Source organism: Monodelphis domestica, chromosome 5, assembly GCF_027887165.1.
Source record: "Monodelphis domestica isolate mMonDom1 chromosome 5, mMonDom1.pri, whole genome shotgun sequence".
Classification (NCBI taxonomy): Eukaryota; Metazoa; Chordata; class Mammalia; order Didelphimorphia; family Didelphidae; genus Monodelphis; species Monodelphis domestica.
This window is the reverse complement of record NC_077231.1, coordinates 287,605,632-287,628,878: the sequence shown is the minus strand read 5'-3', so window position 1 is coordinate 287,628,878 and position 23,247 is coordinate 287,605,632. Positions and strand designations below refer to the sequence as shown.

Genomic DNA, 23,247 nt, shown 5'->3' with positions numbered 1-23,247 from the left:
ATAATAACATGAAACCAAAGCTAAAAAATCAGTTTATCTCTGGTCTAAGTACAGCTTTCTTCACTCTGGTATTGGATGTGTTTAGTAGCATTAAGTTTCAAAGCTTGAATTACTTGTTTGGTCACAAGCCTTTTTTTAAAACATTTCTTGGAGCTGTGTTTATATATTTTTGCCTGATGGTGTTTGGATGCTCTAGGGAGTTACTATAAACATGTCATTCTGATATATTATGTATGGCATATTGAGCAGGGAATGCATGCTTCCCGTGAGAAATAGGAGAGAGAGAGAGAGAGAGAGAGAGAGAGAGAGAGAGAGAGAGAGAGAGAGAGAGAGAGAGAGAGAAAGAGACAGACAGACATACAGAAAGACAGACAAACAGAGACAGAGACAGAGAGACAGACACACAGAGAGAGACAGAGGCAGAGAGACAGACACAGAGAAAGAGAAATCCCATTCAAAATCACCTTAGACAAAATAAAATACCTAGGAATCTACCTCCCAAGACAAACACAGGAACTATATGAACACAACTACAAAACACTCGCCACACAACTAAAACTAGACTTGAGCAAATGGAAAATCATTAACTGCTCATGGATAGGATGAGCCAATATAATAAAAATGACCATCCTACCCAAACTTATTTATCTATTTAGTGCCATACCCATTGAACTACCAAAATACTTCTTCACTGATTTAGAAAAAACCATAACAAAGTTCATTTGAAGAACAAAAGATCAAGGATATCCAGGGAAATAATGAAAAAAAAAACATATATGATGGGGGCCTTGCAGTCCCTGACCTAAAACTATATCACAAAGCAGCAGTCATCAAAACAATTTGGTACTGGCTAAGAAACAGAAAGGAAGATCAGTGGAATAGACTGGGGGAAAGCGACCTCAGCAAGACAGTATACGATAAACCCAAAGATCCCAGCTTTTGGGACAAAAATCCACTATTCGATAAAAACTGTTGGGAAAATTGGAAGACAGTGTGGGAGAGACTAGGAATAGATCAACACCTCACACCCTACACCAAGATAAATTCAAAATGGGTGAGTGACTTAAACATAAAGAAGGAAACCATAAGTAAATTGGGTAAACACAGAATAGTATACATGTCAGACCTTTGGGAGGGGAAAGGCTTTAAAACCAAGCAAGATATAGGAAGAATCACAAAATGTAAAATAAATAATTTTGACTACATCAAACTAAAAAGCTTTTGTACAAACAAAACCAATATAACTAAAATCAGAAGGGAAACAACAAATTGGGAAAAAATCTTCATAGAAACCTCTGACAAAGGTTTAATTACTCATATTTATAAAGAGCTAAATCAATTGTACAAAAAATCAAGCCATTCTCCAATTGATAAATGGGCAAGGGACATGGATAGGCAGTTCTCAGATAAAGAAATCAAAACTATTAACAAGCACATGAAGAAGTGTTCTAAATCTCTTATAATCAGAGAGATGCAAATAAAAACAACTCTGAGGTATCACCTCACACCTAGCAGATTGGCTAACATAACAGCAAAGGAAAGTAATGAATGCTGGAGGGGATGCGGCAAAGTAAGGACATTAATTCATTGCTGCTGGAGTTGTGAACTGATCCAACCATTCTGGAGGGCAATTTGGAACTATGCCCAAAGGGCGACAAAAGAATATCTACCCTTTGACCCAGCCATAGCACTGCTGGGTCTGTACCCCAAAGTGATAATGGACAAAAAGACTTGTACAAAAATATTCATAGCAGCGCTCTTTGTGGTGGCCAAAAACTGGAAAACGAGGGGATGCCCATCAATTGGGGAATGGCTGAACAAACTGTGGTATATGTTGGTGATGGAATACTATTGTGCTAAAAGGAATAATAAAGTGGAGGAGTTCCATGGAGAGTGGAACAACCTCCAGGAAGTGATGCAGAGCTAGAGGAGCAGAACCAGGAGAACATTGTACACAGAGACTAATACACTGTGGTATAATCGAACGTAATGGACTTCTCCATAAATGGTGGTGTAATGTCCCTGAACAATTTGCAGGGATCCAGGAGAAAAAAACACCATTCATAAGCAAAGGATAAACTATGGGAGTGGAAACACTGAGGAAAAGCAACTGCCTGAATACAAAGGTTGAGGGGACAGAGGATAGACTCTAAATGAACACTCTAATGCAAATACTATCAACAAAGCAATGGGTTCAAATCAAGAAAACATCTAATGCCCAGTGGACTTACGTGTCGGCTATGGGGGATGGGGGGTGGGGGGGAGGAAAAGAAAATGATCTATGTCTTTAACGAATAATGCTTGGAAATGATCAAATAAAATATATTTTTAAAAAAAATTGAGTCAAATTCTCAACCTCTGTCTCTCCCTCCTTCCCTTCTCCCCTTCCTGTGAGAGCAAGCAATCTGATATAGATTTTATATGTGTAATAGTATAAAACATCTTTCCATATTAGTCCTCTTATGAAAGAGAACTTGAACAAACAAAAGAAAAACAAGGATATAAAGTGAAATAAAGTATGCCTCTCTCTGTATTCAGATTCTATCAGTTCTTTCTCTGGAGAGGGATGGCATTTTTCATCATGAGTCCTTGAGGATTATGTTGGATCATCGAATTGCTAAGAATGGCTAAATCCCTTGTAAATGTTCCTCATATAATGCTATTACTGTGTGCAATGTTCTCCTTGTTCTGCTTGCTTCACTTTGCATCAGTTCGTGTAGATCTTTCCTGGCTTTTCTTAAATTAGTTCTTTTCATCATTCCTTATAGCACAGTAGTATTCTGTCACAATCATACCACAACTGGTTCAGCCATTCCCCAGAGGTGGATTCTTAGACAAAGGACAGAATAAAAATGGTTAGTGTGGAATAGAAACCCAAGATAAATGAGGAAACAACCAGAAAGCATTTAGCTCTTTTCTCCAAGTTCAAGTCACCAGACCTAGATAAACTATACCTTAGATAACAATTGACTGAATGTTGTCATTGAGTCACTGTTGTTGATCCTAGAAGAATCTTAGAGAATAGGAGAGGTAATTTTGGAGTCAATAAGGGCAAAAGTATCCCTCAATTGTTAAAAAAAAAAAGCAATGTCTATTATTATCAAACTATGGACCAATGAACTGAATTCTATTACTGGGAAATGTCTAGAGCACATTATGGATGACATTTAGGAAACAAAGTAAGGGTCACTAACAGATAAGAAGACTTCATAAAAATTAGTCATGTCAGATTCTTCTCATTTCCTTTTGCATGATATGGTAATTAAATTTGTAGATGATCTGGTAAATCATTGATAGAAATCTGAGTACACAGACTTCAATGAACCATTTGACAGTCTCTCATGCTATGCTTGTGAACAAAATGGAAACATATGTGGCAGATTATAGATCATTCAGATAGATTTAAAATTGGTTGGATGATGGGTCCCAAATAATGGTCATTAAGAGTTCAGTGTCAGTCAATTAACAAGCAATTTATTAAACACTCTGTGAGAACCACCTTATTAAATTCTGGGAATACAAATACAAAGAGAAAGAAAGCCAGTCCCTGCCCTCAAGGAGCTTGCATTCTAATGGGAAAGACAATAAAAGACAACTAGAATGTGGCCAGGACAGATACTAAGGTAAGTCTAGAGTACAGACTGGGGAAGAATGATACATATCTGTCCTACGTGCTCTTCTTAAATCAAAGTTCTGGAAAGAGCCATTCAATAGGAGAAAGACAGAACACAAGGGTGATGGGTACTTCCAGTGTGTAAATTCCAGAGCTGGAGTGAGATTTCAGAATGAAGAGACTTTTATAGAATGCCTGAGAAGATATAGAGGGTGACCTGCAGAGGAATGTCAACTTGGAATACTTTCATAGTGCTTCAGGGATCTTTCAAACTCAATATATTGAAAACAGAAGCAGTGGATTTGGAGTCAAGAAAGCAAATTCAAGTCACTCAGTTTCAGTTCATCTGTTAAATGAGAATAATGATAGCATTCACTTCACAGGGTTGTTTTGAGGATCATATGAGATAATATGAGCATTTTCATTGTTCAGTTGACTTATATCCAACTGTTTATGACCCAATTTTGAGTTTTCTTGGCAAAGATAGTAGAGTGGTTCGCCATTTCTTTCTTCAGCTCATTTTATAGATGAGGAAACTGAGGCCATCAAAGTTAAGTGACTTGCACAGGATCATACATCTAGTGAGTATTGGAGGCCATTTTGGAATTCAGAAATATAAATCTTTGTGATTCCAAGCCCAATGCTCTATCCACTGCACCACATAAGGTTTTGAAAATCTTAAATGTTAGGTGTTATTAATTGTCAAAAAAAGCACATTCAATCTCTAGTATAGTGCAGCCTTTTCTGCCAGCAGGTTACAAATTATCTCTATGAGCTCAGGATTGAGTACTTCTTTTCCTAGCATCAAGTTGGATTCTAGTGACTTTTTTTTCACCCTTACTTTCTTAGTAACAACATTGAGGGCAAATGGGGTTAAATAATTTTTACAGAGTCACCCAACTAGGATTTCAACCCAAGTCCTTCTGAAACTTCAGGCCTGGGATTCTATCTACTGTGCCACCTCAGTGCCCATAATGACATCTTACAAAAGCTTTCTTCCCACCCCCAGACAGAAGCCTGAGGGTAGAAGCTTCAGTCACCTGCCTTACTCAGCCAAAAATATGAGAGAGGAATCAAATTTTGAGGATTCACTGTAATACATTTTTCTGCTGTTTGTGAGGAAATTGTTTTTTGAATTATCCATTTTTGACAGTGTGGTATCTTGTAAGCCAAGTCATCTGAATGTTATATCTGAGGTGTAGTAGCATACTATGCTGAGTATTCTTTAGGACAAAAAAAGAATACCTTTTCTCATTTGGGAATTCAGGAAAGGAGATATTAAATATTAAAGACATACTCATGAAAACTTTGAAGTAGTTTTGGCTAGAAATTATAATTGAAATCATCAATAGGAGTTTGTGAGCTATGATTTTAAATTGCTGTTGACCATCCAGAATACCTGGAACCTGAGCTAGCTTTGCCTAGGTACCTTTTGCAAAAGTCAGGCTCCAAAAATGACAAGTGATAAATACTACAGAATGATAACTTGTTAATTACCTAGTGCTGTAGAGAAATTCATGGAGTTGATATCAGAGGACAGTTTCATATCTTTGCTATGCAAAATGACCTCAGCTAAGTCACTTCACTCATTGTGTGTCCTAGTTTTTTAAACTGTAAAAATAAAAACCAAGGTGACTTGCAAGACCTTTCCAGTTCTAAATCTGTGATCCTATTTTCAATTCTTTGAATGTTCTCATTTACCTGATAATTTCACAAATAACTCATAAATTTCTATGTGTGAATCTTAAAATTTCTCAGACTTGTGAATCTTAAAAATTCTCAGACTCTACTTCAGAAGGTTTTGATTAAGCTAAACCCATTTTAAACAATGAAGGTACTTGATCAGGAATGTATTGGGAACTTTACATTACTCCACCCATACTTAGGCATACCTTCGGGGAAGATAAAGTTGTAAAACTCCTTACTGAACAATGAAAAGTACTTAACCCATACTTATAGTGAGGCCAAGCCCTTAAGCTGGGTCTGTTTTTTGATCTAATACAAAAAGGTGCTAAGTACCTATAAAAGGTCAAATTAATCACTAAAAGGTCAAGCAAGCTTAACAAGAGGTGTGAGGTTTTAGTCTACCCAGAGAAGGTGATAACAAGATGTGAATTAGGAATGGTCAGTCCTTTGAAAAGCATCTACTATGATTGGTAGATGTCAAAATTTAGGGGAGGTGACATAGGAGAAAATTCTCTTTAAAAGGAGGTCAGAAGCTGAGAGCTGGGCTCTCTCTCTCGGTGGCTGAACTTGGGTCAGCTTCCTGAGCTGAACTGGAGGGTCTCTCTGAACACTAGAGTTTTGCTTGGAAGGATCTTGTGGTGAGTGATTAAAGACTGACTTAGTTTTCTCTCTTAAGGAGAAAGGCCTAGGCATTAGCCTAGGCTTTATTTCCTCTCTCTCTCTCTCTTTCCCTTTCCTCAATTCCTTTATTTGTATTAATTAAAATCTCCATAAGACCCAGCTGACTTGGGTATTTCATATTTGGGAATTTTTCCCATGGCGACCACTTTATTTTTAATATAAAACCAAGACACTAAAAATTATCTTTATGCTTTTGGCAATTCACAGTCGTGAAACCACATTTTCACGATCACAGTTTATGGCAACCACTCTTTTGTCTGTAACATATGATTGAACTCAAAAGTAGTTTCCTAAATATTTAACAATATAATAAAAAATTAACTTTAAGCCTTCACTAAAGCAGAGATTATATAGACTTTAGGGCCCAAACAAGCCTTAGTATCATTTAATCCAATCTTAAACATTCCTCATGTTTACCCTAGTTATAACCCAGTTTGAATAATGGGTACCTTCACATAAAACCTACCTACTTTGTATAATGCATACCTCCACATAAAAAGGCCCCAGATAAGCAATTTACTTAAGGCTTAATTCTAATTTTAAATAGCTATTTTCCAGTCACTATAGGAATGTTCTCTCTCTGAGGTTCTGATGCTGACTTATGGTTAGAAATTCCTTGTAGCTCCCTGGTCAATGTATCATTGATAGCCTGCATTTAGTCAGCATCTATTTATGACCACACTTATGGAAAACTTCCAAAGGGTTTGGCTCTTCTACCTTTCTGTTTCTCAATATATTTTGACCAAAAGTCAAAGAATTTTGGTCCCTTAACAAATGAAGGGAGGTGAGAGAAAGGCACAGAAACAAAATGCAACCTGTGGAATAAGGTCATCATCTTGCTTATACAGAAATCTGACTTTTAAATGTTTGTGCAGATAGCAAAGAACTAATTCAAATATTTCTTGGATGAGGAACCTAAGAGTAAGTGTCCAAGGTCATAGCTAGTAAGTTAGCAAAGCAGGCATTTGATCCAAATCCTCTCATCTCAAATCAACTGTACCATGATAGGTAGTCATGCTCCCATATTCCTAACAATGTATATGGTGGGTCTTTCACACTATTACTTTGAAATTTTTAAAAATGTAGTGGCTATCCCTCCCATACCAGTTTTGCAGCAAGACTGACTGATTATAAGCAATAAATATGCATTTATTGATCACCTCCTATTTTCCAGGCACTTTGGTAGATACCCAAGAAAGACATAAATGAAATGGTCTCTGTCCTTAAGGAGGTAATATTCTCTTAAGGGAAGCAACCCGTATGTACATCAGTTTATATAGATGATAAATAAAAGGCAATTCTGGGAGGGAGGGTACTACCAGCTGAGGGTGTCAGGAAAGGCTTTGTCCAGTGGCATTGAGCTGAGCTTTGGAGGAAATAAGAGTTTCTAAGAAGGGAAGATGAGGAGGAAGTACATTCTAGGGACAGGAGGATAGCATGTATATAGGGAAAACAAGGTGGAGAAGATAAAATTATAAGGATTGAAATTGGCTTTAGGCTGTTTATAGCTTCTCAAAGATTATATATGGAAGAGAATTTCCTTTAGAGACATCATAGGAACTAATGATTTGAAGTTTAGGATACTGCCCTCACTTGAACCACCTCTTGTCTTCTCAGTACATTAATGTTTCTTCTACCATGCAATTAAAGTTCCCTCTCCCCAGAGATTGCTATGTGGTGTAGAGCTGGAGTCATGATGACTTGAGTTCAAATCTGGTCTCTGGCAAGATGCATTGCAGGAAAATGACAGAGTAGGGTATGAAACTTTCTCACCCTCCTAATAATTTTTACAAACAGCCAAAAGTAACTCTACAAAATCAACAATAAAAGTGGCCCAAATAGATAGGAGCCCAGAGAGAAGCTATACAATCAAAGACAACTAGGGAGGAAAATTTCCAAATTCCCTGGTCTCAGTTCTACCACCATAAGCCCTGGAGGCAGGAACTGAGCAAACAGAGTGAAAACCACAAGATAACCCTAGAAGTCAGAATTAGCAACTTTACCTTGTTTGCTGAACTCAGGAGCCTGTATTCCCAAGGATACTTAGGAACCAGAAGGCAAAATCTGTGTCTATTGTGCCTTGGCTCTGGAGACCCTTCTGGCTAGGGATTGAAGGAGTAGATAACTAAGAAATGGGCTCTGAGAGCATCCAGGCATCACTGCTAGTAAGCAAGGGACTTTGGAGACTTGGGAATAGGGATTGGACTCCTGCTCTGTCCTGGTATGTGATGGAAGAGAAAGAATGAGGGAGAATACATTGGTGAATGTGGTTGCTGAGGGACTAGGGCCCCAACACCTATGGTCACTCCTAGGAGAGTGGAGTCCCTGATTGTAGCCACAAGTGAAGATGAACTGACTGCTTTCAGTAGCAGTGACAGAGCTGACCACTAGCTTTATTTGGAATATCTGATGTCAGTCAGGGACTGGGGCTCTGGGAAGGACCCAGAATTACATCAGACCGTGGACTATAAAAACTAGGAACACTAAATAAGACCCAGGTAAAAAACACACAAAAATTCTGAAATCTGAGGTCACATGTCAGCACAATAAGAACCTAGAGAGTCCAGGAAAAAAAGCTAATATTTAAATCTATTGGCCTAGCCACTAAAAGTAAAAAAAAAAATTAAAATGAGTAAGCAAAGAGAAAAAATATAAGAGAAATACAAGAAAGTCAATAAAAACATGAAGGAGTACCCACATGGAAAAAAAAATATCCAGAAACTCAAGGAAGAAAATAATGTATTAAGAACTAGAATTGCTAGCAGAGTGACCCTGGGCAAGTGACTTAACCTCCAATGCCTAGCATTTACCACTTTCTTCTGCCTTGTTACCAATACACACAGCATTTATTCTAAGATAGAAGGCAAGGGTTCTAAAAAAAGAACTAAAATGGGAGAAAGGTAGAAGCTAATGATTTCCCAAGACAATGAGAAATAATATAGAAAAATCAAAAGAATGAACGAATAGAAGAGAATATGAAATATCTTATCATAAAAACAATTGACCTGGAAAATAGATTAAGGAGAGAAAATATAAGAATGGTGTAACAGACCAGGAGGAGGTAGGGTGGAATGGCTATCTCATGTGGAATAAGTGGAGGAACTGCCATGGAGAAGGGGAGGAGAGGATGATGGACTAGTAGTACTCATCAGACCTGGGATAAAGAGAGAACAGCATATACCATTACATAGACAAAAATTTTTTTAATGTAAAGAGAAACATGAGGGAAGGGGGATGGAATAAGGACTAGAGAAGGGAGTATATATCAAGTCAGGGGTAAGGTGACAGTGTGGGAAAGGATTCAGAACATGACAGGGGAGGAATTTTAAGAAATGAACTTATCAAGAAGTAGTAGGGCATGGTTATATCAGAATAAGGAAGACTTTTTGGAAAGGTGGATAGGATAAGAATGAAAAGTTAAGGGTGAAGGGACAAGGGAAGGACCTTTGTAAAGATGGGTTGATTTGAAACTAGGAGGGCAAAGGGAGAGGATAAAGAAGGTTTTGGGGAAAGGGATGTGAATAGGAAAGATATTAGTCAAAGAAAATTGGAATTCTGTGGAGGAATATGGCAGAAAGAAAAGAAGAGGGAACAAAGTGAGGAGGAATGGAGTAGATGGAAATGCATAGCTACTAACTATGACATTGAGTGGAATGAGATGAATTCATTCATGAGAAGAAAATGCAAAACAGAAAGGATAAAAAACTAAGACCTGATGATGCATTGTTTACAAGGAACACTGAAAATGAGGGACAAACAGTGAAGGAGAGGGACTGGAGCAGAATATACGATGCCTCAGCTGATTCTGTGAAGTCCAGGGGAGCAGTAATGATCTCTGATATAGTTGGAGCTAAAATGGATATAATTAGAAGAGATAAGCAAGGTAAATATATTGTGTAGGAGGGGTTACTATGGATAGTGACACATTATCAATATTGGACCTTTATGTACCAAGTGCTACATCACCCAGATTTTTAAAGGAAAAACTAAATGAGCTACAGATGGGAATCAATAAGGAAATAATAATAATGGTAGACATCAATTTTCCCCTCTCAGAACTAGATAATTTTAACCAAAAAATAAATACAAAAGAAGTTAGGAAGATAAACAGAACCTGAGATAAATGAAATAAGATAGTTATTTGGAAAGTTCTCTCACACCTACATGAAGTTCATTGCAGATCTAAGCCTGAGCAAACATATAATCCAAATATAGTTTCTGGTGGGGCAACAATACCTTAGACCTTACTTTAACACTCATTATATTATGGAGGTAATCCTGGATCCCTGAGGGGTTATGGCACTGGAACAAAAACTTCACTTGGTGTGATCAATTCAGAAGACTTGCTTTGGAAAGAGTATGGTCCTGGTAACAGATTGTGTCTGTTGCTATGTAATCTGAGAAACAAGTGGACTAAATGATCAAATTAAATGCTGATAGGAACATGGAGAGACAAGCCTAATATTACATTGTTAGGGTCACTGTAATTTTTTTTAGAAACTAAGATAAAAATATACATTAATAGCTGTAAATCTGTTCATACTCATTGATCCAGAGATCCCATTATTAGGGTCAGGTTCTACAGGCATTATTGAGAGGGTAAAAAGCTATGTATGTATGAAAATATCCTTGGAAGCTTTGTTATAAAAAATAACTGGAAAGAACACATGCAATGAATGGCAGAAATTGACTGAATAGATTGTGTATGTAATGATTTGAATGTAATGGATTATATTGTGTTATTAGAAATCATAAATATTGTAAATATTAAGAAAATAAGCAAAATATATGAAGAACAGGAAAGACAATAACAATATATACATGATTACATTTTTTAAAAAGTTACAAAATCAAGAGAAAAAAATATCCAAGTAAAACAATTCCAAAAAGCACTCAAAAAATAGAGGATGTTTACATCAGCATGCATATGTAATTTGCATACTTTAAAACAAATTATAAACAATGTGGAGTTGTGAGTTTGCACATAATTTTTATGCATTTGCTTAGTTAAATAATGCTTGTTGTTGGTGGTGGTTATTAAGTATATAATAAAAACCAGTTTTAAAAATAAAAAAAGGAAACAAGGAAAAAATCTGCCCTGTGACTCTTACTAGTTCTATGACATTGGGCACATCATTTAATTGTTGTCTGTCACAGTTTACACAATAGCACCTACCTCCCCGGATTAGGATCAAAAGAGGTCATATTTGGAAAGTGCCTAGTACAGAGTAGACTCCTAATAAACACTTGTTTCCCTCCTCTTCATTGCATACCCTAAATTTTCTTGGCTGCTCAATGATATAATAAGGAAAGAAGTTTCTCCTTCTTTATACCAGAATTGTTCCCTCTGTGTTCCTGCCTCCAGGTGGCTTTTTGCTTTGCTCTGATGAGTCAGGGCCACCTGCTTTCCCTAGAGTTCAGTTTTGGAGTCATAGTGATACATTTTGGAATTGGAAGAGACACCAGAAATCTCTTTCTTATTACAGAGGTGAGGAAACAAGGGCTTATCAAAATGAATTGACTTGTCCAAAGTCACACAGTCACACAGTCACACAGCTAGGTTTAGAACTTAGGCCATTAAGGTCTTAAAATTTAGCCCTTTCCTTTAACCTACAGGGGCCTGATTCTTGTTTCACTTGGAAAGTTGAATATAAGAAACAGATGAGCATATCACATTAATGATTCTGAGAATCCTCTATGTTTTCTCCAGCTTGGGAATTCAAGATTTTACTTTGCCAATCTCTGCTTTCAAATTTTACTTTTCCAAAGAAAATAGTTAATAAAATCTAAGACAGATATATTCTATATCCCCATTATAGGTCTAAGTCTATTTTCTTATGATATTATTGCCAATATAGCATTTTTTTCTTTCTATATCTGGAAATTAAAAGAATTAAGCTTTTATTACACAAACTTTCCCAGATGTTTACACCAATACTCCTATTTTCCCTAAAAGTCCCTAGGAAAAACATCCTCCAAACACAGAAAATTACTACCACAGGCCAAAGGGAATTCTTGGTAGAGGTAGGATTTCATATGATGAATTTCTTTAGAAAATATAATTCTGTGGAAGTCACATTGTATCATATAACTGTAGTTTCCTTCTCTGGAAATTAGAGATGATTCCCTTACAGGGCTATTGTAAGAAAAGGATCTTTGGAATAAATAGAATCTCAAAGTTCAAAAGGAACTGACTTAGATTCCATCTAGTTGAATCTTAACTTGTCTGAGAATTCTCTCTACAACAAGCCCAACAAATGGTCCCCCATCCTCTTATTGAACAGAAAGGACCCCATTACCTTTTCAGGAAGTCCATTCTACATTTGAATAGCTCAAATTATTGGCATCTTCTCCCTTACATTGAACCTAAATCTGCTTTTCTGCATCTCTCACCCAGTATTCTTGAATTCTCCCTTCTGAGCTCAAGAAGAACAGACCTAATCCCTTTTCCACAGTATGAGTGGAAGCAATTAAATTTGATTAAGTAATCAAATGTTAAAAGATATTAATCATTTATCCCATATCTTCCCCTCTGTAATCATCTTTAGTTACTTCAACTAATCCATATTCTTCCTACATTATGGTAGCTCTCTAGTTTATTAATGCTACTCTTAAAATATGGAACCCAGAATTGAAGACAAGACTCTAAATGTGGTTTGATGAGAGTAGAATAGAGCAAGAATACAAATTTCCAGGAAGGAAGGAAGGAAGGAAGAAAAAAGAAGAAAGAAAGCAAGGAGAGAAAGGAAAAAGAAAGGAGAAATAAAGAGAGAAGGAAAGGGAAGGAAAGAGAGAAGAAAAGAGAGGAAGTAGAAAGAAGGAAGCAACAAAAGAAATGGAATTATAAAAACATTTACTATAGCCAGGAACCAAGTATTCTGTGGTTGAAATGCCCTATGACAGAAAGGCACTTGGAGTTTCTAGAGTGTGAACATTTTCCCCAATGAATCACAGTTTTAGTAGTTCTACATCATGACATTGTCCTTTGGAGTCTCTTCAAGATGGAAGAGACTATGACTATACAGATGATTCTCTTCTTTTCAAGAGGGTGGGTTTAAGAACTGTTACTTTCTACCACTTCATTTGACTGATGTCATCTCTGGAGCTGTGTGATTCCTTATTTTTCTGGGGCTATGATTCAAGAACTTCTGGACATACTCTGTCTTTCCATGGTTTTAATCTCTCATGAGGTGCTACCATTTTATTTCTACAGCTGCCATCTCTAGGAGTAAGGGACACTTTTGTTATAGACAAAAGAGTGGTTGCCATAAACTGTGACCGCGAAAATATGGGTTCAAGACTTTGAATTGCCAAAACTGTAAAGATAATCTTAGTGTCTTGAATTTATATCAAAAATAAGTGGTTGCCATGGGAAAAATTCCCAAATATGAAATACCCAAGTCAGCTGGGTTTTATGGAGATTTTAATTAATAGAAATGGAGGAATTAAGGAAAGGGAAAGAGACAGAGTAAGAGGAAATAGTAGGAAAAGGCTTTATCTTTAAGAGAGAAACCAAGTCGGTCTTTAATCACTCACCACAAGATTTTGTTCCAAGCAAAACTCTAGCGTTCAGAGACCCAGCAGCCTCCTCTGACTCCTGACCTCCAATTCAGCTACCAAAGCTGAACTACCTTTAGAGGCCTTAAGCTCTTTACTTTTAAAGAAAATTTTCTCTTGTGTCACCTCCCCTAAATTTTTACATCAACCAATCACAGTAGATGCTTTTCCTAGGATAGCCCATTCTTAGTTTTTAGTTCTCACCTTTTCTGGGTAGATTATATCTTCTGAGTAAGTTCACACCTCTTTGTTAAGCTTGTCCCTTGTAAATTGCCTGACATTTTAGTGATTAATTTGACCTTCATAGGTACTTAGCACCCTTTTGTATTAGATCTAAAAATAGACCCAGCTTAAGGGCTTGGCCTCACTATAAGTATGAGATAAGTACCTTCATTGTTCACTAAGGAGTTTTACAACTTTATCTTCCCCTAAGGTATGCCTAAGTATGGGTGGAGTAATTTTAAAGTTCCCAATGCATTCCTGATCAAGTACCTCCATTGTTTAAATGGGGAATAGCTTTAACCAAATGTTCCAAGGTAGAGTCTGAGAAATTTTAAGATTCACACTTTAAAAGGCAAATGAGAATATATAGGTTTCATTCCCTTCAGCTTGAGGGCGACTCTCTGTATTGTCCTTTGGCTCTGATCCACAGAACTCCCACCCTTATTTATTTATGCCCTTTAAAGGCCTACATCCAAGAGTGCAGGTTACATCTGCAGTAGATGTGATTCAATCAAGCTATGGAGTATCTGTAGTTCAATCAGTGAGCCACTGAATACTCAGGCCAAGGGCATTTCCCACATTTCTCCTTGGAAATGCCATCTCAATATGTTGACTATAGCTTCTATAGAGAAATGCCTTTAAAGTCAGAACAAAAGACTCAATCTTTAATCTTATTAAGTTTAACAGGCTACTCCTGGTCAGATCCCCTACAACTACAAAAGATTTCCTTAATATTTTTCTCTTTTATATCATAACCAAGTATAAAAAAACAACTGTCCTTTGAGTCTAAAAGTACTTAATTTTTACCTGAATATTTTTTTCATGTTGTCCTCAGTTGTCCACTCTTACTTATCCTGAATATTCAGTAAGTAGCCAGATCTTATCATTTCTACCACCACATTGTTTATATACATCCCCTACTTTCCATTCACTCACACAGTCTTTACAATAGTTCAGACCTTCATCCCTTTTGCCTGGATTATTGTAATAACCGTCTAATTGCCTCAAATCTCCCCCCACTCTAATATATCCTCCCCACAACAGCCAAAATGATTTTTCTAAAGTCCAGGTCTGATCACATCTAGCTCCATTTTCCCTCTTACCTTCAAGGTCAAATATAAAGTCTCATGTTTATCATTTAAGGCTCTTCACACCCTTGCTCTTTCCTATCTATGCAATCTTCTCCTACGTTTACTCCCTTCTATGCATTCTTGGGTCAGCTAAGTGGTGCACTGGATAGAGCAGCAGGCCTGGTGTCAAGAAGACATCTTCTTGAGTTCAAATCTGGCCTCAGACATTTACTAGCTATATGACATTGGGCAAATCATTTAATCCTGTTTGCCTCAGTTTCCTCATCTGTAAAACAAGATGGAAAGGGAATGGCAAACCATTTCAATATCCTTGCCAAGAAAACCCTAAATGAAGTCATGAAGAGTCTAACATGACTGAAAAATAATTGAGCTGAATGCATTCTTCAATGCTGTGATAGCCTATTTGTTGACTCTCACTCGCAGCCTTCTATTTCCCATCTCCATGCCTTTGTACTGATTGTCCTCTCTCCTAACCTCTCTTTTGATATCCCTGGCTTCTTTCAAAACTCAAACTACATCTTCTGCTAGAGGTCTATTGACATTCCCCAATCACTTTTCTTCTAAGATTACCTTCCTTTGATTCAGTTTGTATGTTATATGTAACTATTTATTTACATGTTTCCTCCTCCAATTCCTTTCTTCTTACATCTTGTCTCTATACTCATCTTCAACCATCCCAACTAATTTCAGACCTCATTCTTCTTAACTTCTCTGTATCCTTTGGCATTGTCAATCACCCTTTTCTCCTCTTCTTCTCTCTAGGTTTTTGTGATATCATTCTATTATGTTTGTCCCCTTACTGATCTGACCCATCATTCTCAGTCTCCTTTGCTGTGTCTTCATCAAAGACATGCCTGCTCACCATTGATACCTTACTCCTGTATCTTACTCTGTTCTGAGTTCCCATCTCTTCTCCATTATTGTCTTTATGCTGATGATTCTTAGATCTACTAAATCCAGCTCTAATCTCTCTACTGACTCCAGTCTCCATCTGTCTATTCAGCATCTTGAACTGAATGTCCTTTAGAAATCAGAAATGTAAAATGTCCAGAATTAAATTCACTGTATTTACCCCCACATCTTCTCCCTTCTGAATTTTGTTATTACAGCTGAGGGTATCATTATCCTTCCTGTAGTCTAGCCTCTAGGTGTCTTCAGCTCATGACTCTTACCTCTTATATCCAATCTTTTGCCAAGGCCTATCAGGTTTACTTATGTGATATTTCTCCGGGTAGCATTTCCTATCTAACACCCCCCCCCCCTTATCTCCTTTGACACTGTCACCATCCTTGTGCATGTCCCCATCACTTAATGCCTGGACAATGGCAATAGCCTGCCAATGGGTCCATCTGCCTCCAGTTTCTCCACACTCCATCCATCTTCCAATCAGCTGCCAAAGTAATCTTCCAAAAGGATGTAGGTCTGACCATGTCACCCCACCCTTCTATTCAGTAAACTTCAGTAGCCGCCCATGTAATATAGGACCAGAATGAGGTCACTTACACTCACACTGGGGAACTAGAGAGAGAGAGAGGGGTATGAAAGTGTTAAAGAAATGGAGAGAGGGGGGTAGATTGAGCCCCCCTCTCTTACCCTTTGGGAAAGCAGCACAAATTGTCTTCTAGAGGATCAGAGTATGTCACCTCAGAGATTAGGTTGAATAAGGAGGCTAAGGACAGGAGGAGAAGGTCCCAGAGAATTGACCCAATGCCTCCCTTCTAAATCTTGGCTGGTGTTGAGAAGCAGGGTAACTCTCTTGCTTCTGGATTTCCCCAACCTCCCAACTGTCCCTTCTCCCATTTGAGACCTGGGTTACTCTTAAGTCCTGGTCTGGAGATAACCCTCCTCCTTGGAGAGAAAGGTATAATTCTCTCCAAAGCTTCAGTCCCCTTCAGTGATGTTAGGAAGTAAGCATATCTGATCTAAAAGGATAACTCTTTATTCTTGGGGACACACAAGACAGGGAGAATGGGTTTGTTGGATGAGGAATGTGGGAAATGGGAATCCTTATGAGCTAACAACTGACTCCCCCCCCCCCAAATCCTGAGGGTTCAAGCTGTCTGCCTGATCCTCTTTTGGTCAGTTGTTTGGGCTGTCCTTTCTCCTAATCTAGTCTAGCTGTGAAATGAAGTTCAAAGATAATTTTGGGGATAGAGAGAAATCTTCTTTAGTAGATGGCTTTCTACAAAGTCCCAATCTACTTTTATTGTCTTCAGCTGGAATAGAGGGATTTGGGATTCACTGGAAGGTAGTCAATGTCCAGAGAGATTCTCTATCTCAGAGGTCCTCCCTCAGACCATGAACTCTAGGAGAGCTCCCAAGAAGAAGTGAAGTGACTGTTTTTGAATCCTCCCAGCTCATCTGTTCCTTTCTGGAATCTTGGGTCTTCCTTGCCCTTTCCCCACTTGAGTTGTTCTTTTTGCCATGCTGGATCTGATTTTCTGTCTTACACCTATCATCTCCAACATCATACAGAAAAGCCTCTGGAGATCAAATCATTTAATTATTCAGCCCCACCTTTCCAGGTTTCTTATACCTTTCACCCTACAATATACTCTTCAGTCCAATGACATTGCCCTCTTTGCTTCTGATCAAAACATTCCATCTCCTGATTCACACATTTTCTCTGGCTGACCTAAAATGCTCTCCCTTCACATGTTTGTCTTCTAGTTTCTCCAGTTTCTTTCAAACATCAGATAAAATTCCATGCTCTTCAAAAAGTCTTTCTAGATACCCTTCAATCTAGTCCCTTCCCTCTATTATCTCCAATTTACATGGTCTATAGCTTTTGGCATAATCGTTGACATGTTTTCCCTATTAGACTGACCTTGAGAGAAGGGACTATCTACCTGTATTCATACATTCAATACTTAGCAGGGTATCTGGTACATAACAAGCATCTAATAAATGTTTATTGATGGATTGTCTAAGTTTTGAATCATAAGACCTGGGCTTGTCTCACTTATGACATTACCGATGTATTCTTGAATGAGTCATATAATCTCTCTAGGTCTGAGTTTCCTCATCTATAAAATGAGGAATTTGGACTAGATTAGCCTTTGCAGTCCTTTCCAGCAATATTTTCCTAAGTCACAATTTTTTCTAGATCTTACTTTCCTCCTTGGTTAAGTGAAGGCATTTGAGTCACTTCTATTTCTTATAATAAGATGTCATTTTATAATTGAGATAAGATCTGACCTTATCTTTTGGGAATGATAGTACATCTGCATGGTAAAGTGGGATAAGCCCAAAACTGAATAGGAGGAAGAGAGATTATTGAATCTTGTTATTTGAATAAGCTTCCATAAATTATTTTAAAAACATATAAAGTAATTTTGTAGCAGAGTACAAGCTCAGCACAAGTGACCATTAAAGTTTTTGTTGTTATTCTGTTGTATCCAACTCCTTGTGACTTCATTTGGAATTTTCTTGGCAAAGATACTGGAGTGGTTTGTCAGTTCCTTTTCCAACTCATTTTACAGATGAAGAAATCAAGGCAAACCAAGACTAAATGACTTGTCCAGGGTCACAGAGGTAGTAAATTTCTGAGATCAGGTTTGAACTCAGAAAGAAGAGTTTTCCTGACTTCAGACCCAGTGCTCTATCCATTGTACCAGCTAGCTGCCCATGAACACTGAGCTGCAGCAGTCAAAAGAAGCCAGCAGGAGCTTGAGCTTCTTGGAGACATACAGCTTCCTGGAAGGTCATGCTCCTATTGTGTTGTTTACAATCGGACTACACCTGGAATGTAGTCTGTACTGAATTCTGTCCTGAATTGTACTGAATTCTGGGGACCACTGTTTAGACAGAACATTGTTAAGTTGGAGAATATCAAGAGGAAGGTTGCCAGAATGAGTAGGAGACTTCAGGCCAGTTCATAGCAACCTGTCATCATATGAAGGCCATTGAGAGGAATTCCAGATATTCTGGGAAAGACGGAAGGCAGAACTAGGATCAATTAGTGGAAATCGATAAGAAGAAGACTTGAACCTGAAGTCAGGAAGGATTTAAGAGCTGTCCAAAAAGCCTCCTTCAAAAGGTTTTTTTTAAAAGTGCATCTCTGGTGTATGCAGCCAATGTGACCTGGGACAAAACCACTTGGTTTCCCATCACCTAAGGGTCATCTGTAAAATAATGGGGTTGGGTTGGATGGCCATTGAGGTCTCTTTCAACTCTAGGATTGTATGAGCTGTGCAGGAGGCTCCCAGACAAACGTGAGCATTTGTCAGGTGGGTTGTTGTGGGAAGGCATTTTCAGTTACGCTTTGGAATCGATGGGTTCTGAAGTCCCGGCTCAGCTTTTGGAGTCTGTGACTGGGCCTGTCTGAATCTCTATAGAGGGGAGGCTAAGGAGCTGGAGTCGGAAGACCTCGGTTCCGATTCTGCTTCTTCCATCTACTGGTTTTGTGATCACCGGCAAGTCATGTTTGCCTCCCCGGGCCTCGGTTTCCATCTGTAAAACGAGGAGGGTGCACTCGATTGCCTCTGAAGGTCCCTCCACATGAAATCTTTAATCCTAAAGGATTCCTTTCTTGTTGGAATAAATTCTTCCTGGTTGGCAGGTGGTCCAAGTGCATCCTCAGTGAGTCGATGCCCTTCCTCTCCGCAGTCTTAGAGCTGCCTCTGGCCGCTGTCCAGCACTGCCCCGGGTTTCCCAGGAACTCTGGGACTTCTAGCATGGCTCAGGGCCCCGGGAAGCTTCCGAGAAAACAGCGGCTGAAAGAAAAGATCCAACAGCTGGAGACAAGAAGACACTCAACGCCTCCAAAGCCAAAACTGCAGCGAGTCACGGGTGGAGCTAGGCCTGGCCCGGGGCAATAGGGTCAGTGCTAGCTGGCCTTTAGAAAAATACTAAAACAACTTTCCAGGCTTCTCTCTGCCTCGCCCTTCTCGCCAAATGCTCCCCACCGCCAGCCCTGGAACTGCGCCCTCTCCCTCCCTTCCCCTCCCCTTCTCTCCCCTCCCCGCCCTTTCTCCAAGCTGCCCCTCACGCCCCCTGGGAACCCTGGCAGCAGGAGCTTTGGAGGGTGGGGCGGGGAGAGGCGTGTGGATAAAGCTTTGGGGTCTGGAGGCAGGCGCCGAGGCGCCCTCGGGAGACGTGCGCCCCGCGCCCTGTTGGCCTCTGCGTGGTCCCAGGTGAATCCCACGCTTGGTGAGTGAGGCAGGGAGCCGGGTATGGGGCTGAGAAGGCCGGCGAGGTAATTGGGTGAGTGCCTCTGTAAGGTTCGGACAAGAAATGTGGCCTCGTCAAACATCCTACTTCGCGTTTGGAATAAGAGTGGGAAGATCTCGTTTTTTTCTGATGAAGAAACTAAGGTTCAAGGAAGATTGCTGGGGACGTGGGGATAGAATGTGTGGGATTTGAACCTCGATTCTCTTGCCCTAGGGTCCCTGCTCTTCCCAGTGAACCACTCTGGGCTGTCTGGATGGTCCACGAGCCCAGGGCACCGGGTTTAGAGCCGAGGACTTTAGTTCCAATCCAGTCGCAACTATTAACTATTTGTGGGACCTTAAGGCAGTCATTTCTCTCTGGAACTCAGTCCCCTCCTCTGTAAAATGAGGAAGGTGGGTGAATTGAGTAATCTTTGTATCCTCAGTACTTGGTTAAATAGTAGAGGGCTGATGAAAGCTCCTTTAACTGATCTCCAAAGTCCCTTCCAGCTCTAGGCTGTGGGTATACAACTTCGGGAGATCTATAGCCACATAGTTATGAAGCCAAAGAGTTATGACAGGAGGCAACGAGGAAGCCATACCTGAGTATTGTGGGCTCAGAGCAACCTGCAATAAGGAAAGACTGAAAATCTTGGGGCTCCTGGGAATTTGCCTTTGGGAGAGAAATCGGACAATCCAGCAATGTCCATTTTCAGTATCTATGCATTTAGGGGAGCTTTGCAGTGGGGAAAAGGGAGAAGCTTCAGTGTCACCAAGTGTCTGGGTGATGCAGTTTCTCTTATACAGAAAAATGGTTTTAATGTTTCCCCTTCCTGCTCCCCCAAGCGGCTCCTTAGCTTCCCCCCCCCAAAAAAAGACTATAATTGTCAGAAACTGGATGTTCCTTGTGAGACAAAATAAACTAATAAATCAAATACCATGAAAAGAGACCTGGATGGAAATCAGATGACCTGTCTTCTGGGCCAGATTCTGCCTTTTTTATTCAATTTATCAATGGTGAGATCCTGGGCTCTTCATTTTCCCTGTTTGGGGGCTCAATTTCTTCTTTTGTAATAGGGGTTCGAATCTGTTATTTCTGAGGTCCTTTTCTGGTCTAAATCTGTGAGCCTGTGACCTGGCATGTTAGACAGGTGTAGCATGTTTGGTGTAGGCTCATAGTGAAAGTAGAGTTCTTCTCTATGTTACCTAAAGTAACAGGGAGTCATGGTTTTGTGAAGTGTTTGAGACCATTCGTCAATGTAAATGATACCTTTATCAAAACATCTTTCTACCTAATGCTACTTTATCTGCATGGAATGTTAGTGAATGTCTAGAGTTCTTAGACATTAAGATGGGAGAAATAACTTAGGGCTAGAGATTTACTAAATCTACAAATCATTCCTCCCTGTCTATTCACCTGCACCTGACCAAGGCTATCTTCAGGCCAATTTGGTGGTGCAGTAGATAAAGCACCAAGCCTAGAGTTGGAAGACTTGAGTGAAGCTAGCTGTGTGACCTTAGGTAAGTCACATAACCTCTATTTGCCTCCCAGTCTATAAAAGGAGGGAATCAGACTATATGGCTTTTAAGTTCCATTCCAGTTTTAAGTCTCTGTTCTATGGGGGAGCTAGGTGGCACAGTGGATAAAGTACTGAATAAAATGTGATCCCTTCCAACTCTGGGAGATTCTGTGATTCTATGAAATTAGGAACTTTCTTATGCATAGTTTTGGCATTACTTCCAAACATTAACAAAAAAAAAGCAAACATTCCTACAAAGTCCTTTATATAGTGTATAGTCAGAAAGTTCATATCCTTAGAACTTTGTAAAGTAAAAAATGATGTCATTTTTATAGTGGGCAAGGAATTGCTATTTTTAACTTAAAGAATCTAAAAAGATTTTAAACAAATTGTTTTTTAAAAAATCACTTTCAGTTTGAAAAGAACCCCTGAGACTAGTGAAATATGATGAAATCTCTTGGAATGTTGTGAGCTTGTGCAAAATAAATATTTGGAGACAATTCCCTGCCTTCTTTGTAGTTACACAGTGAGTGAGCTTGTTGTTGAATACTTAATGAGTAAATCCTTAATATTTAAAGAATCTTACAGGAAAATATGTTCACGCCTCATGTCAAGTTTTTGTGATCATTTTATGTTGTTCTTTTTCTTTTCCAAGTTCAAAGTACCTTTGATAAATAATGGCATTTTAATCCTATAATATTTACAGTAAGCATCGAATTCTGGAAATATCAAAGTACCATAACTTATTTTATAGAGCATCTAAATTTACTTGATGTTGGGTTTCAGCTTCAGTTCTTTGGCATCTTTCAAATTCTCTTACACCTGGGAGAGATTCGTATGAGTTTGAGGAAAGTAGGGTTAGGGTTATTTGATAGGCAGTGAACAAGTACAGTGGAAAGCAAGGTACTCTACCTTCTTATTCCCTTCTCCCCGTGGATAACATATCCTTTCCAACCATGCCTTTATCCTCTATTGTTCTACTCATGGATCAGGAGCATTTTGCTTGACATTCCTCTACAACCCTTGCTCAAAGTTGGGAAGTTTGGTTGTGGCATTTAAGGTTAACTGATTGCTACACCACCTTATTTTAACCTTGGGAAAAGGGAGGGGAAAGTTTGGGTCCACTTTTGTTCTATTTGGGAAGGTTATAAAAAGTTATACATAAATGTTATCTACATAAGAGCCTTTCAAACTTAAATCTCATGGAATTTCCAAGTCAGAATGAAACTCTGACCATCAGGACAGAAGTCTAAACCAATAGACAACAATTCCTTTTTGCATTAACCCAGCTATTCACAGATATCCTCCATTGACCTTTCCCCAGCATGGAATTCATACAGAAAAATTACAAAGCAGTTATGATCTATCAAAATTTCTGTATCAAAGGAAAATGCTTTCAAAGACACACATTTTAAGTCTTTAAGAACAGTTTGGACAGCTAGGTGGCACTATAGTACACAGAATGCTGGCTCTGAGGTCACGTTCAAATTCTACATCAGACACTAGCTGCCCCTGGGTAAGTCACTGAACCCTGTTTTCCTCAGTTTCCTCATCCAAAATGAGCTGGAGAAGGAAATGGAAAACCATTCTCATATCTTTGCCAAGAAAACCCCAAATGGGATCTTGAAAAGTTGGACATAATGGAATACAACTGAACAACAACTTGAAAGAATAGAGAAATTTAGGAATGAAGACCTGCCATTTGCAGGCAGAGGCAGAAACAGAAC

General features: G+C 38.9%; 2 protein-coding genes across 2 annotated transcripts in view; both read left to right on the top strand.

Annotated features, from left to right (window-relative positions):
- Positions 1-19,308, top strand: part of LOC100030437 (collagen alpha-4(VI) chain-like) — a 202,575-nt gene extending 183,267 nt beyond the window's left edge. Inside the window, exon 37 of the mRNA XM_056800678.1 lies at positions 19,188-19,308. Within this exon, the coding sequence (XP_056656656.1) occupies positions 19,188-19,308 (121 nt within the window). The remainder of the gene's footprint in view (positions 1-19,187) is intronic.
- Positions 19,309-19,844: 536 nt separating this feature from the next.
- LOC100030416 (collagen alpha-5(VI) chain) overlaps positions 19,845-23,247 on the top strand; it is a 128,470-nt gene continuing 125,067 nt past the window's right edge. Inside the window, exon 1 of the mRNA XM_007505116.2 lies at positions 19,845-20,001. The gene's annotated coding sequence lies outside the window, so the exon portion shown is untranslated. The remainder of the gene's footprint in view (positions 20,002-23,247) is intronic.